Source organism: Lagopus muta, chromosome 2 (assembly GCF_023343835.1).
Source record: "Lagopus muta isolate bLagMut1 chromosome 2, bLagMut1 primary, whole genome shotgun sequence".
Taxonomy (NCBI): domain Eukaryota; kingdom Metazoa; phylum Chordata; class Aves; order Galliformes; family Phasianidae; genus Lagopus; species Lagopus muta.
In genome coordinates, this window is record NC_064434.1 from 3455024 (window position 1) to 3470364 (window position 15341).

Below are 15341 nucleotides of genomic sequence, written 5' to 3' on the forward strand. Positions count from 1 at the left end.
CCAGAGCAAACAGAACCACGCCTGGGGTTTGTCCACGAGGGAGGGAAGCGGGTGATTCATTTCAGGGTGTAAAGTACCCCAAGCTTTCAGCTCAGTGCAGCTGGGAGCACAGCTGACACGTCACGGGGCAAGCAAACAAAGCGATACCCTCGAAGCGGCACCCACAGGAGCACAGACATACACAACTCGCTTCTCTCCCTGCGTCGCGTTCCGCCGCACTTCCCGGCCGGCGGGGACAGCTCGGGGCGGGGCTGTGCGCATGCGCGCGGTGCCCGGAGGCGGCGGCCGCGGGACACGGCGGTGCGGTGCGGTGCGGTGCGGTGAGTGCGGGGACAGCGGGCTTCGTGGCGAACGTGGGGCGAAAGGAGAGGGAGGAGAACCGCTTCAGGTTCCGCGGTGATGGTTTGGGGGGTTTGGCTTCCCCGGGCTGTCTGCTGAGGGTTGCTGTTGGGTTTTCCTTAGGTGAGCATCTCGCTTCTGCGGGGAGATTGCAGGTGTCTTTATTCTGCACCGTGGGATGGAGATGTGGCTCGGTTGTTGGGTGCTGTGGGATGATCGGGGCTAGGAAACGAGTTCACCGAAGTGCTGACACAGGTTGCACAGAGAGGCGGTGGTGCCCCGTCCCTGCAGACAGCCAAGGTCAGGCTGAATGGGCTGTGAGCACTGATGGAGCTGTGGGTGTCCCTGCTCAGTGCACGGAGTGGGACAGATGGCCTTGAAGGGTCCCTTCCAACTCAAACCATTCTATGAGGTACCCCTCCATGCCGGAGGGGCGCTTGGCTGGGAGATCACTGCATGGCCAGCGACCCGAAAGGCTGAGGATGGGGACGTGGGCGCCGCCGCGATGCTGCAGTCATGGAAAGGTCATGAGAAAGGACATTTGGATGTCCTGCGGGAGAGGAATGCGGGCTGCGGGGCTGTTTGTGCTCGCTGCTGGGGCAGGGAGGGGACGGCGAGCTGCCAAGCGCCCCGCTCCAGCTCTCAGCTCAGCTCGGAGGGGTGCAGGTATCACAAACAATTCCTAGAAGCACGGCCCTGCTGAGCCCAACCGCCCGCCTTTGCACATTTCCTCCCGCAAAGGTGTTGTTTAACGGCCCTGGCCTGAGGGAATCGCCGTTCTGCAGGCGTTGCTGCTTGCATGTATTTACATCGAAGCTGTGCCTGGAGCCAAGGAGATGCTTGTGTCCCTCTGTGCAGCAAACCCAGAGCACAGAAAGAGCATGTTGCCCTGGAAGGCTGCTAGGAGCCGTGATTTATGGGGCTGCATATGAGATCTGCAAGCTGGTGGCCGTACCTTATGTCCCCCAGGCGTTTATGCTTTAATTTTCCCCTAGCAAATCCCTAGCATCCCACGTTTGCAGGGGGAAATCAGCTATCCTCACTTGCCATTGCTGAGGGCTTTGTGTGCAGCTGAAGGGCAGCTCTGCTCACCTCGGAGGACGGGCATAAGGACTTGGAGTGAAGGGAGGAGGGCAGCTCACAGGGCTGGCACACAGCTGCAGGCTCTGCTTGCTGCCTCCCTCCCCCTCTCCCTGCTCGCAGCAGCGGCGGTGCCGCACGTGATGGATGGGCATTTTTTCCTGATGAGCCAAGCTCGAAAATCTGCAGCCTTCAAAATGTTTTTGAGCATCAGGCTCTTTGTGGGTGATGGCTTTTTTGTAGTAAAGCTGAGCAGCCTCAGCCTGGAGGCTCTGAGACATCTTCTAGCAATGCTTTTGGGGCAAAGAGGCCCCAGGGATGCTGTGTGCACGGCGATGGGAGGGAAGGATGCTGCACAGACGTGGCAGGAGGAGATGGAGGTTGTGAAAGCAAAATGCGGTTGAAACAAATCCAAATTCCCTTTTCAGCCTGTGGGGAGAAAAAATGGGCATTTCTGTGGCACCATTCAGCTCAATCCAGTGCTGGCGTGCGAAGCGGGTCAGGTCAGCCACCCCACTCCATCACTGCATGACTGAATGACAGCTCGCTGGCAGGGTACAGCTGCCTGCATGCCTAAACCCTGTTTGCTCCAAAGCAAGGTGGAGTTTCCCAAATCAAATGTGGGTGGCTGCAACAAAACTCTGCTAGGAGTGTGCAAACAAGGTGGCAGGCACAGGTGACTGATGGGGAGTGTGCTTTGCTCTTGTTTCCGTAGGTCAGGGTGCTCCACCTGGTGGGTGCAGGCTGCTCCTTGGTGTCTCACACCTACCTGAAAGCTTTGTGTGTGGGTGGGTGGGTGGGAGAAACTGGTGAGTAAATGTAGAAAGGGCAAAGAACAAAGGTGTGGTGAGGTCAGAAGAAAAACCTGTGGGTCTGGTCTCATTCGACATCTTCATCAATGACCTGGATGGAGAGATAGAATGCAACCTCAGCAATGTTGCTGATGATACAGAGCTCGGAGGAGCGGCTGACACAGCAGAAGGCCATGCTGCCATTCAGAGAGATGTGGGCAGGCTGAGAGTTGACAGAGAGGAACCTGATGGGGTTCAGCAAGGGCGAGTTGACTTGCAGACATCAGTACAGGTTAGGGCTGATCTCCAGGAAAGGAGCTCTGCGGAGATTCAAGAATCTCAGTGTCTTGGTTGGCCGTGAGCCTGCAGTGTGCCCTGGTGGCCAGGAAGGCCAGTGGTTTGCTGAGGTGCATTGCACACAGCACGGCCAGCAGGGCAAGGGAGGTGATCGTCCCCTCTGCTCTGCTCTGGGGAGGCCACATCTGGAGCGCTGTGTCCAGTTCTGGGCTCCTCAGCTCAAGACAGACAGGGAACTGCTGGAGAGAGTCCAGTGGAGGCGGTTGGAGCATCTCCTGTATGAGGAAAAGTTGAGAGCCCTGGGGCTGTTCAGTCTGGAGGAGGGATCTTATCAATGCTTATCAATATCTCAAGTGTGGGAGTCAAGTGCGTGGGGCCAGGCTCTTTTCAGCGGTGCCCAGTGACAGAACAAAGGGCAGTGGGCACAAACTGGGACAATAGGGAGCTCCATACAAACATGTAGAAAAACAGCTTTCCTTTGTGGGTGATGGAGCACTGGCACAGGCTGCACAGAGAGGTGGTGGAGTCTCCTTCTCTGGACACATTCAGAACCAACCTGGATGCTTTCCTGTGTAATCTACTGTAGGAAAGTGCTTTGGTGGGGGTTTGGGCTAGATGATCTCCAGAGGCCCCTTCCAACCCTTGCACGTGATATCTGGGTTCAATAATAAATCCCACATGCAAGTCTTTGGTTTCCTAACGTTGGGTACCCAACATACCTCAGGACCTTGCAGGGTGCTGTGTCCACAAAACTTTGCTGCAGAGCTTGTTGCTCCATCCCTACTCAATGCTCATGCTGCTGTCCCTGCTGCTCCCATCTCCTGGATCCAGCCCAAGGTGCAGGCAGTGCTGAGCTCACGTTGAGAGGCGCTCATGGCTCCGCACAGCTCAACTGGCAGCCAGCCCAGCTGCTTTCTGACCAGAAATTGCAGGGGAGATGCCACCACCAGCAGCAAGGGAACCCTGCCATCTCCTACCATCCTCAATGGATGCTGTCCTGTCATCATCAGGCATTAATGTTCCATTGAACACAAACTTGGACAAACCCTGCTTCAGCTCTGTGCCGTGAGTATATACAGAAAGGTAGAATTTGGGCTATGCGCTGTGAAATTTTCATTAGGTTACTTTGCTTCTTAGCAGAATTCAGATTACTTTCCAGCTTCCCCTTTCAAGGTCTCCAGTGAATGATAGAATCCTTAAGGTTGAGGATCTCTAAGAGCCCTAAGTCAACTGTCAGCCCATCCCCACCATGCCTGCTGGCCATACCCACGTGTCCACAGTTCTGGAGCACCTCCAGGGATGGTGACTGCACTGTAACATCACTAAGAGACATGGTTTAGTGACGGGGTTCAGTAGGTAAGGTTGATGGTTGGACTTGGTGGTGGGGCCTTGTGAGATCCAAGCTGAAGCACTGCGTACAGCTCTGGGCCCCAGCACAAGGACATGGAGCTGTTGGAGCGCATTCAGAGGAGGACGTGAAGATGCTCAGAGGGTAGAGCACCTTTCCTATGGGGACAGGCTGAGACCTGGGTGTATTCAGTCTGGAGAAGTCTTTGAGGAGTTCTCATTGTGGCCTTCCAATGCCTCAAGGGGCCTCCGGGGAAGGTGGAAAGGACTCTGTCAGAAAGTGTAGTGATAGGACCAGAGGTAATGGCCTTAAACTATAAGAGGGGAGAAATAGATTGGGTGTAAGGAAGTAATGCTTCACAATGAGGAAGGCAAGGCAGTGGCACTGCTGCCCAGAGAGCTGTGGGTGCTCATCCCTGCCGTGCCCAAGGCCATGCATGGGGCTGTGGGCAGCCTGGGCTGTGGGAGGTCTCCCTGCCCATGGCAGGGCTTTATGTCCTTGCCAACCCAAACCATCCTGTGATTCTATGACTTGATTATCTTGAAGGTATCTTCCATTGATGATTCTACGTCTATCTATATTGATCTATATTGATGATTCTATTCTTCTATGATTCTATATCGCCAGTTTCTTTCCGAAGCATCCCGACCCACACAGAGTCCCTGTTGGCTGAGTACTCATAACACAGCTCTTGGGCTGATGTGGATGTAACCGGGCACACAAACGTGTCAAGGAAAATAAAATATTCAGTGTAATGTTCTGTTCTGCAGTCCCAGCATGACCTGGTGTGGTACAGCAGCACATCAGGAGCACAACACCTAGCTCTCTTCAGGCAGATGAGGATTTTCTATGGTTCCATGATTCTATGATTTGTATTCTTCTTTAATACCGGGAGGTGGAAACCCAATTTGCAGAACATCTGAGCACTTGGAGGACCTCCACTTTTCTGACGGTGCTGAGAGGATGCAGAATTGCTGCTATGAGCCATTCTAGGATCTCCATTTCTCATCTGTGTTTCCAAAACAGCAACCTGTGGTGCAGCCGATGGACTTTTGCACAGCTCTCAGATGAGTGGAATGCAGGAATTTGTTGTTACTTCCACGCCGTACACAACTGCTTTTCTTTATAAACGCAGTGCATCTGTTAAAGACTTCCCCAGGGCCCTCTGGACCCCTCTGCTTTGTTTCCCAGGCATTGCTGCCTGTCTGGAAGCAGATGTGTGTGTGTCAATGCCTGATGCCCACGCAGCATCCTGCAAGCCAATACATGGAGCTGCTGCAGGCTGACTTACAGAGTTAACACCGAGGCCGGGCTGGTGGGAAAATCAGCCGTACCCTGCAGGAAATCTTCTCATTCAAACCCTTCCATTAGACTGCAACCAAAAGCAAAAGAGCTGGGAAAAAGCTCGAGTTTCCAATTACTTTGGAAGAAAGGGAGAGCAAAATTGGAACGGGATCGTTCCTCCTCTGGGCCGCGCTTCGTATTGTGGCTGCAATGATCCCCCCTGGGCACCGCTCACCCCCTCCTGGCAGCTCCGTCCCTGAACAAACGATACTTGGTTGCTTTTAATTGGGAGCAGCCAAAATAAGTGAAATCCCCCGGAGATGGGGGTGAGGAGGGGATGGCAGCGAGGCGCCCTGCTGATGAATGTGGCTTTCAGCTGCTCCGACACCCCCGCGGGAGGGAAAGAATAGGGGCTCTGTGAAGGCAAAACAGCCAGTGCCGACCTTGGGGTTCCTCTCTCTTATTTTCTTGTTGTTATTCCCCTTCTCACTCCCTTTTCTTTAGTTGCTCGTTGCTTTGTCCATCACATGATGGCTGCAAATTGCCAACTTGTTCTTGCTTCTCGGTGTCACAAGTTTGGTTTAAAATAAGCCTGCCGGATTCCTGATTTACTCACTGTTTGTCTGAGCACCGCATGTGTTTCTGGTGATTTCGGACTGTTAGCTTGAAAAAATGTCTGCCCCTCCTTCTGCACTGTAAAACCTGGTGTTTCCCAGCCAGGAAGAATCTCTGCTCTCAGTTCCCAGCCTTCCCCTAGCACTGCTCAAGGGCGATGCTTGCTGTATCCAAGCTGAGACCATGGCAAAATCCTGGTGTGCAAGCCAGAGCCAGCCTGTGCCTGGTACAGATGCTGCTGTCCCTTTCATATGCTCATCAGCATGCAAAGCAGGCATGCCAGGGGCAGTGGAAATCACAGCATGCCCCTTGCACCCATCTGCATCCTTGCACCCTGCTCTTTGCTTGTGCAATCCAGGCTTTGTCCAGGTCTTTCAGTTTCTGATGTCCCGGTGTCAGCACGAGTGTTTGTCTCCTCCATCTTTTGGGGAGCTCTGGGAGCCCTTTCTCCCTGCACCTTGTCATCATGAGCACCACTTTTGGTGCTTATGCACCTTCCTGGAGGGTTTTGCAGCATTGTGCTGAGTTGAGGTGAAGATGCAGCACTGAACCCCCTGCAGGAAACCCAGATCCTTGGACCATGCTTAATTAAAGGGATGCTGGGTGATGGAGTTCAAGCCACCATGCTTGGGTTATATCAGAGCAAATGCTGGAAGTTAGGTGACAGGACAATGGGAAATGGTTCAGACTAAAAGAGGGCAAGTTTAAATTGGAAAAAGTTTCTTTGCTGTAAGAGTTGTAAGGCAGGAGCACAGGTTGCACAGAGAGGCAGTGGTGCCCCATCCCTGCAGACAGCCACGGTCAGGCTGGATGGGCTGTGAGCACTGCTGGAGCTGTGGGTGTCCCTGCTCAGCACAGGGAGTGGGCCTAGAGGACCCTTCCTGAAAGGTCTCTTCCAATTTGGACAGTTCTATGGTAAGCCCTCTTGCTTGGGTCCCATCAGAGCAAATGGTGTGAGAGGCAGAAAACGCATGGGAGCAGGTGGACAGACAGGTAGATGAGTTTAGGATGCCCAAAGCGTTTCAGAGTCCATACTCACACCCTTCCGCATCATGTGGAGGCAGTGGATGCCTAGGCAAATAGAGGCAATCAGTACTGCTGCAGTACCAGGGCAGCCTGGTGGTGTACTGGCAATGGGTTGGGGCTCTACACGATGCATGCTGACCCCAGAGAGCCTGTCCTTGAAGCAGGCATGCTGCTGCAAAATGGATCGTCCTGGTTGGGTTATGGGATTGTGCCTCAAAACCCTGAGAAGCTGCTTTCCGTAGCTCAAAACTGCCTGTGCTGGAGGGACACCACCAGTTCATGGGGAGTTCTGCAGAGCCTGCCTGGGGATGTGAATACACACAGGCTTCATGTAGCCTCTTTGCACCTGGACCAGAAAGTCAAACATCATCTTAGTAGAACATGCATAAAGCCTTCCTGCCCTTCCCACCACACTCAGCCTCAAGTCCTGTCCAGCTCATCCACAAGAGATACAGGATCACAGAACCACTGAGGTTAGAAAAGACTTTCAAGATGGTCCAGTCCAACCATTAACCTGCGTGTTGGCTCTGCCTAGGATGGAGATAGCTTTCCCCACAGCTGCCCATATAGTCTTGTGCTGTTGTACTTGAAGCTAGAACAGCATTCAGATAGGGCAACAGAGAGGGAGTATTGCAATCTGCATAGCCAGAGCTGCTCTCCTTGCCTGGGCTCTGCTTTATCCTGAAGCCGAGGTCTAGATTAAGTTGAATGAATGAGTTTTTTCTTTCTCCATCAGCAATAAGGAGTCAGAACAGACTGTATCAAATGAATGTGCCTTCATTGGAACTGGGGACAGGGAGTGTTGTCCATTTTTCACGCCATCCCCTCAGAGTTCAAATCTGCCTTCCCAAATGTTGGCACGTATCCCCTAGGAATACACAAGCTGCTGAATGAAGCACATGTTCCATCATGGGTCTGCCCCCTTAGGACAGGAATAAAGGGAATCTGCCCATGTCAGACCCTCAGTGAGGGCTCTGCCTTCAGCTCTGCACAGCTGTGACACTACATTACTCCATTTTAGGAACCACCTTTCCTTCCAACTCTTGTAGGGTGGCTCCAGCAGACACAGCAGCCACTTTCTATGTGGCAAAGAAGGAAAAAAACCAAACAGGCCTGAGAGATGCTAACGAAGAAAGCCTGGAAAGCACAAGGAGAAAGAACTGGCTGGAAAATGCACTATGTCAGCTGTGACAGCTCCTATCTGCTAGAACAAGGAAGTAAAGTGAAAATGTTTTGTCTGTTATCAGAAGCTTTGAGTTGTGAGGGGAAGTGGGACTTGCAAGTCAGTGCAGAGTCTGCTCAGACTTGGCTCTTTGTGCTATCTCACCCTGGGACTGTTCGTCAGCTCCCATCTCTGCTTTTACTTCCTCTTGGTTTTTAACATCATACGGTGTCCCCAGCTTGCTGAGGGCCTCCTGGTGTGTATCTGCTCAGAGCAGCCCTCTGCCTCTCACAGCAGATGCTACAAAAGAAAAATAAAGCATTTCCCACACTCATGCAAAATACTCATTAACATTTACTTACTTTCTGGTTGTCTCTATGCACTTGGGTGTAAATGAGCTTAGGAGTCCAGCTCCAGTCCTGCAAATATGCAGTGTTGGATGGACACGAGTACAGAGCCTGCTTCATCAGCAGCAGATTCAGTCTAAGCACAGTCGTGTGTGATGAGTTCTTTTTTCTTCCTTTTTTTTTTTTAATGTACTGTAAATGCCAGCAGGGAAGAGAAGCTTCTTGGGTGGAAGGGAAACAGGTTATTAGGGGTGAAGTCGGCACTGTGAGGTTATCTAGCCCAGCTCCTCTCATTTCACTGTCATCTCCTGTCCTGCTGCCTCTTCCATAGGGGGGAATGAGGGCTGTGGAATTCTCTCCCCTCTGCCCAACTGATTGCTGCAGCCCTGGGCATGCAACCCATCTGCAAATTATGTGGCAGGGAAGCCAGCCTTACTTGTAGCCTCCAGGATTTGGTTGCAAATCCACTTAAAGAAAAGCAAGTTACCCTTAGATGAATCGTCATGTCCTTGTTTTGTCCCTGAGTGGTTTGTTCTGGCTGAAAGGGTGAAAAACCCCCTTCACAGGTGCTTGAGAATCATTTGAGTTGGAAGGGGGATTAAAGGCCATATGGTCCCACTCCCTGCAGTGAACAGGGACGCCTACAGCTCCATCGGGTGCTCAGAGCCCTGTCCAGCCTGACCTTGGGTGCCTGCAGGGATAGGGCACCCAGCACTGTGTTCCAGTGCTTCACTACTCTTATTGTAAAAAAAAACCTCCTTAAATGCAGTCTAAATCTCTCCTGGACTGTAAAATCTCCCCTAACTGCTTCTTGCACCCCCTTATTGGCAGCTAGCCCTAAACATGCCCCATGAGACTGCCAAGGAGGTGGGGACTAAGGGCAGGATGTCATGTTTCTGTTTCTATCTAATCTAGGCCGAACCACAGAGACATCCTCCTGTGTGCTGAATTCAGGTCTGCCTAGTCCAGAAAAGCCCTTTGCTTTGCCTCTCCAGGCAGGGCCTGCATCTTGATATCACCACAGAATCGTGACGTTTGGAAAAGCAATCTGCAATCCCCGAGTCCAACTGCAGCTCACCCCACCACGCTCACAGGCCATGTTCCTCACATCCCCACGGTTCCTGAACACCCCCAGGGATGGTGACCCATCACCTCCCCGAGCAGCCCGTTCCTGTGCATCCCCCTTGTTTCTGCGGATAAATTCTCCCTGGTATTTGCACCGTGCCTTGTCTCACCCAGCGGCACTGCCACGTTCTTCTCCCAATGCCTTCCCATTAACATTTCCTCCTTCTCTCCTTCCTGCAGGGCACGAGGACGACGTCCCCCCATGATGACGGCCATCCTGGAGCGCCTCAGCACGCTGTCCCTCAGCGGGCCGCAGCTCAGCCGCCTTCCCCGCCTGCTGGAGGATGGCTTCCCCAAGATGCCGTGCACCGTCCCACAGGGAGAGGTGCCACAGCTCTTCCGTGAGCCGTACATCCACGCCGGGTACCGTCCCACTGGGCAGGACTGGAGGTATTACTTCCTCAGCCTCTTCCAGAAGCACAACGAGGTGGTCAACGTCTGGACTCATCTCCTGGCAGCGCTGGCCGTGCTGCTGAGGTTCAAAGCGTTTGTGGAAGGCGAGCAGCTACACCTGGATGCTTGGTCTCTGCCTCTGCTCATCTTTGTCCTCTCCTCTGTCACCTACCTGACCTGCAGCCTCCTGGCCCACCTGCTGCAGTCCAAGTCAGAGCTGTACCACTACACTTTCTACTTCGTGGACTACGTCGGGGTCAGCACCTACCAGTACGGCAGTGCCCTGGCCCACTTCTACTACAGCTCCGACCAGGCGTGGTATGACAAATTCTGGCTTTTCTTCCTCCCGGCAGCTGCTTTCTGTGGCTGGCTGTCGTGTGCTGGATGCTGCTATGCCAAATACCGGTACCGACGGCCTTACCCCATCATGAGGAAGATGTGCCAGGTGATCCCAGCCGGGCTGGCCTTCATCTTGGATATCAGTCCTGTCGCTCACCGGGTGGTCGTGTGTCACCTGGGGGGCTGTCAGGAAGATGCTGCTTGGTACCACACGTACCAGATACTGTTTTTCCTTATCAGTGCTTATTTCTTCTCCTGCCCGGTTCCTGAGAAGTACTTCCCTGGCTCCTGTGATATCGTTGGCCATGCCCACCAGATCTTCCACGCCTTCCTGGCTATCTGCACTCTATCGCAGCTGGAGGCCATTTGTTTGGATTACAAGAACAGGCAGGAGATCTTCCTCAAAAGACACGGGCCTTTCTCCATCTATCTCTCCTGCGTCTCTTTTTTCGGCTTGGTGGCCTGCAGTGCCATCACAGCTTACATCCTGCGATGCAGGATCAAGGCCATCCTGGCTAAAAAGGACTCCTGAGAATTGTGAAGGTGATGGGCCACCACCCAAAAAGGAAAAAATAATAAGAAAAGGGGCATAGCATCTTAGAGGCATAACTGGCTTATTTGCCTAACACACTGTGACTAACCTGGACCTTGGACTGGGGTGGAGGGCTGGACGCTTCATGCTGGGTGCATTTTCACAGCAGGAGCTGCCTTCTGCCATGCAGGGGGACATGGGGTGTTTTAAGCCACAAAAGTCACTTAACCAAGGATACTGGAATAGGCAGAGGTTCTTTGTTCTCTCTAGTGAACCTGTGGGAGATACCTCACCGAACGTGAAGGATGGTAGCCAGAGGGCTGTGCAACTGCAGAAGGGTTTTCTAGGGCACACAGCACAGGGAGAACCCACCATGAGGCCTCCGAGTGGACATGTTGACATCTTTGGGGTTTGCCATTTCTGCTGGCTGAGGAGAGACTTGCTAACATCAAAAGCAGTTGTAAGATTTCATTTCTAGGGTTCATTCACAAGGGCGTGTGTAACAGTGGCTGGACTAATCCTTTCCCAGCTCCAGCTCAGCTAAATCAGATTTTATCTATGACCCCTTGAAGTATCTCAGCAGCAGGTTGCTGAGGTGACATCAGCAAAGCATGCTTGCAGACCAAGACTTGACCTAGAGTCCTCTCGAATCAACTGGAACTGAACCTGGCCCCCACATCTGCCAGGCGCTGCTGTGGCCCAGCCACCCCCTGGTTGGGGATGTTGGGTCATCTGTATCTTTTCCTTCTGCACAGTTGCACCATCTGTGGTGAAACTGCTTAGCAAAGCCCAAGCAGGCTGTCCCAGCTCTTCAGAGGCTCCTGCCTTCCATTTTAAGTGCTTACTTGCCCTTGAGGACTTGGCCCTGGAATGGGTTGGAGCTGATTTTCTTAGCTTTTCTCAGTAGCAGTGGTAGAGGTTGAGCTCCCCTGCGACCAGCGATCAGCATTCAAGATGCTGGCAGTGGGAGGGGAAATGCATTTGTAGAGAGAAGTGCCTCTTTTTCTGCCTGTGTGATATGTTCATACATTCCTGCAAAGCCTGATCCCATATCATCTGCCATGGGAGTCTGACTGGCCTCCAATTCTGACCATGCAGCACAGAACTAATTTGGGTGTGATCTGTCTGGTATGGGAAAGCCGCTGGGCCCTGGGCCTCCTAGGAATGGTCATGGCCGAAAGAGGATGAAAGTGAAGTGGATGTGGAGTCTTTATTCCCTTTTTAATGGTCCTTTTCGGGATGCCAAGCAACCCTTGGTGGACCTTGTGGGAAAGATGGCCGTGAATCTGCAAGGTTGCTCTTCTCCGACTTATGGGGCTTTGAATCAGGCATGTTTTTATCGGCATTAGGTGAAGGTAGAATGGTAAAAGGCAGGAGCAGGTTGACAGAATTAAGGTGTTTTGTAACCTTGGAATGGGTTTGTCCTTGGAACTTGGAGGTTCTTGTGTGGAGTAGCAAATATAGTGGTCAGGAACACTGGTGTCTGCGGGTCACTGCTGTCCAAAGAGCAGGAAGGGTTGTTTTACGGTGTCCTCAGCTAAATGAATCTCTTCTGTAATTGCTGGAGGGATATTTGAGGTATGGAGCCATACTGTGGCACTGAAGTTAGCAGCACTTACAGGACTGGATGCTCTGAGCCCATACAGATAGATTCCAGACTACATACCTTCTGGTCAACGTACTGCTCGCTTTTCACAGTCAACTCTGATTCCTTCCAGCTGTATTCTTACAGAAGAGCTGAAGCCTCAAATGTCATGACATCTATACCATGATATATAAATCTTCACTGAAAGCAAGAAAGATGCGGGATCAATTCCAGCCACAGATCTGAATCCAAGGGCAGGCAAATGAACGGTGGTTGCTGGTGTCGAGCAGGAAGACTTTAGGGTTGGGGAGATGATTTGTCAAGGCAAGCACTGATTTCTGCACTTGATCTGGTTTTTAATTATTGAGATGTGTTTGTGCATGTGCATGCATGCCTGATTTAATACCCAGAAAGGTTTTGCCTTTGGCTTTTTTTATCTACAGAGCGTCCTAGCTGGGTCAAGATTAGCTTGAAGGAAGTAATGCCGTGGTGCTGGAGGAGCATGGGGGCCAGACAACAACATCTCTGAAAACTCACCTCTCAATAGGTACCTGGCTGCAACAAAAAGGTTTTGTGCACAAACCTGAAACTCTGGCCTAATTGATAAATTAAAGGATGAGGAGAGCAATTTCTGATCACAAGAGAAGAAATCACAGGAGAAATTTGGAGAAGTCATCTAGTCCACCCTTTCCCCTCACTGTGGGCTTCCTTGTTGACATCTAGCCCAGCTTAGGAGCACTCAGAAATTGGTAATGACTTCATTTCCTACGCTGCTTATTGACTCACCCCTCCTCACACTGCACCTTTTGCACAGAGGTTTATCTGACTATGGAGCAAGAAAATGGCTGGGAGATGGACCAGCAGAAAAGCAACCCTACTGAAAAAATGTCAGTGATTTTCTCCTGGTTTTAACATCCAGCCAGCTTACTTGGCCAGCAGGGCTGCTTGCACACGTGGGTCTCCTCTCAGTTTGGGAGAAGACTTCCAGTAGGAGCAGGTAGGCTGCTTCTCACAGCCAAATTTGCTTTTGTGGCAGATAACAGAGAATAAGCCAGTTACAGGCCGGTCCACAGTTTTGTTCTGAACTAAAACAGAGGGAGTGGGCATTGCTGCTAACAGCAGACTGTGCTGTTATCACTTAGTAATACTGGTATCAAAAGACAGGGGTCACCCAGGCGTTTGCTTCTCTAAGGCTGTGAAAATATGTGATGTCCAGCCCCTGGCTAAAGAAGGATGATTGCAGTAATGCTGTCCAGTTCACAGCAGGGTAGGAGGAGGTCCTTCGTGAATTTCCCGAGGTATTTCTGGTCAAATGTCATCTCCGTGCTACAGCAGAAGTGGAACTTCTCCTTCTGAATCAACTGTGGTGTGACAGTAGTGGTGTTTCTGCATATCCCCATGGTACCCCTCAAGTGAAGCCACTCATGTGCCCGCGTGGCCCTGCACTCAGACCTGGAGCTGACTTCCTCATTACTATGATGGGTCAATTTTGCAGGCAACTGCCACCCAAATTGCTGCTGCTGTGAGGGTGCACCCCTGGTGTCCAAAGGGACTTGTCTACACTGGAGCTTCCCCTGTCTCTGTCTCCATCCTCCTCGTCTGCCTCCAACAAAGAGGTTTGTTCCTTCACCCCAGGACTTGTGCCTTACGCACCCAGCTGCCTACCTGAGCAAACTCAACATGCTGAGCACTCTGTTCCACCTCAAGAGCAAAGGGCCTGGGAAGTGGCTGCCAGTGCCCTTCTGAGAACTGTGCTGTTGATCTAGAGGAGACCAGAGCTGCTGAAACAGTAAAAGTGCAGCTGTGCTAAACTGAGAGCCTGCCAGGGTCTTCTCCTTTGGGCTCGCTGCTTGGAGCACGGCTTCGTCCATCCTGGTGCTCCTTTGAGGAGGCACGGCTGGGTTGGGTGTCCTGGTGGCAGGGAGTTAAGCACTTTTTGGATCCTGAAGGCCCTCACCCTCAAGAATCTCTGGCCCTACGATGGTACTGTAGCAGATCTCACAAGTTGGATCTGCGCAGGTCAGCTGAGCAGTCATCCCAATGTGCCTTACGCTGTTACCTGCAGGGATTTATACCGAAGGAACCAGGGGCAGCCTCTTTGTTATCTGCTGGTCTGTGGTGGAGCAGAAGGGGGAGGATGGAGAGAGGTACCTTAAACTCGCCTTAAACTTGGATTTTTTGCCTAGTGATTTGTGTAGCAGGGCAAGGACGGGTTCCTCATGTGCCTTGCAATTTACATTTTTTACTGACAAGATTATTTTTAAGCACTGTTTGTTACTAAACAGAAGGACAAAAAGAGTTTGTATTTTTTTTTTTCCCCTGGGAAGTAGAGAAGGGTCTGGGGGTTAGATATTAACCATCCCCTTCCCACCTTCCATCTGCTGACTTTGTATTGTTGAAAACATTGGTAATGTTTTAAGCTTTGTACTGTACTGATCATTATTTAAAAACCTCCAGTGAAAAACAAAACAAAACAAAACTGTGAAAGTAAAATGATCGGTGTGGTGTGAAGTTCCCAAATGCACAAGTACAGAAGGTTATGAATCATTAGGAAGAAAGCACGGCCACACACAATTGCAATACATGCCCCACCTCTAGGATATCCATCGGCGTGAATTTCAGTCACTTAGGAAGTCAGCTCTTTTTCTTTCTGTTAGCACTGTGCCAAGTCATTTCAATCGTTATTTCTTATCGTCGCATACAGAGGAAGGCCTCTGTACTGCCGTGCTTCCACCCAGCAGAGGGCGAGATGCCTTCACCTTCGTGGCTGCAAGAGGCCCGAGTGCCACGAAAGCACAGCCTGCAGGCCCTGCTGGAACTCTGCAGACAGGCTTAGGGAAAAAATGCTCCCACTCAAGTGGGCGTGCAGCCAGCCCTGCAGAGAGATGCATTTCCGAGCCAGGGATGTGCTTTGCAAACGTCTCGCCCTCTGCGTAAGTGACAGGGATTTTGCCAGACAAGTGAAGCCAAGGTTTTATGTTTCCATGAAGTAAAAGCTGAAGAAGAATGGGACAAAATAGCAAAACAGAACAACAAGGCTGTTAACCTTGTTAACAAGAAACAAAAATAGAGGCTTGT

At 51.6% G+C, this 15341-nt stretch overlaps 1 protein-coding gene across 4 annotated transcripts; it reads left to right on the top strand.

The window, feature by feature from the left end:
* Positions 1–260: 260 nt before the first annotated feature.
* On the top strand, positions 261–15002 carry PAQR8 (progestin and adipoQ receptor family member 8). Of its 4 annotated transcripts, none has more exons than XM_048935375.1 (2): positions 261–320; positions 9595–15002. In XM_048935375.1, the coding sequence occupies exon 2, from the start codon at positions 9617–9619 to the stop codon at positions 10676–10678; it is 1062 nt and encodes a 353-aa protein (XP_048791332.1). In that variant the 5' UTR covers positions 261–320; positions 9595–9616; the 3' UTR covers positions 10679–15002. The 4 variants fall into 4 exon arrangements, with proteins under 4 accessions (XP_048791332.1, XP_048791334.1, XP_048791335.1 ...); XM_048935377.1 differs by having other exon boundaries at positions 285–315; XM_048935378.1 differs by having other exon boundaries at positions 291–310.
* Positions 15003–15341: the final 339 nt, after the last annotated feature.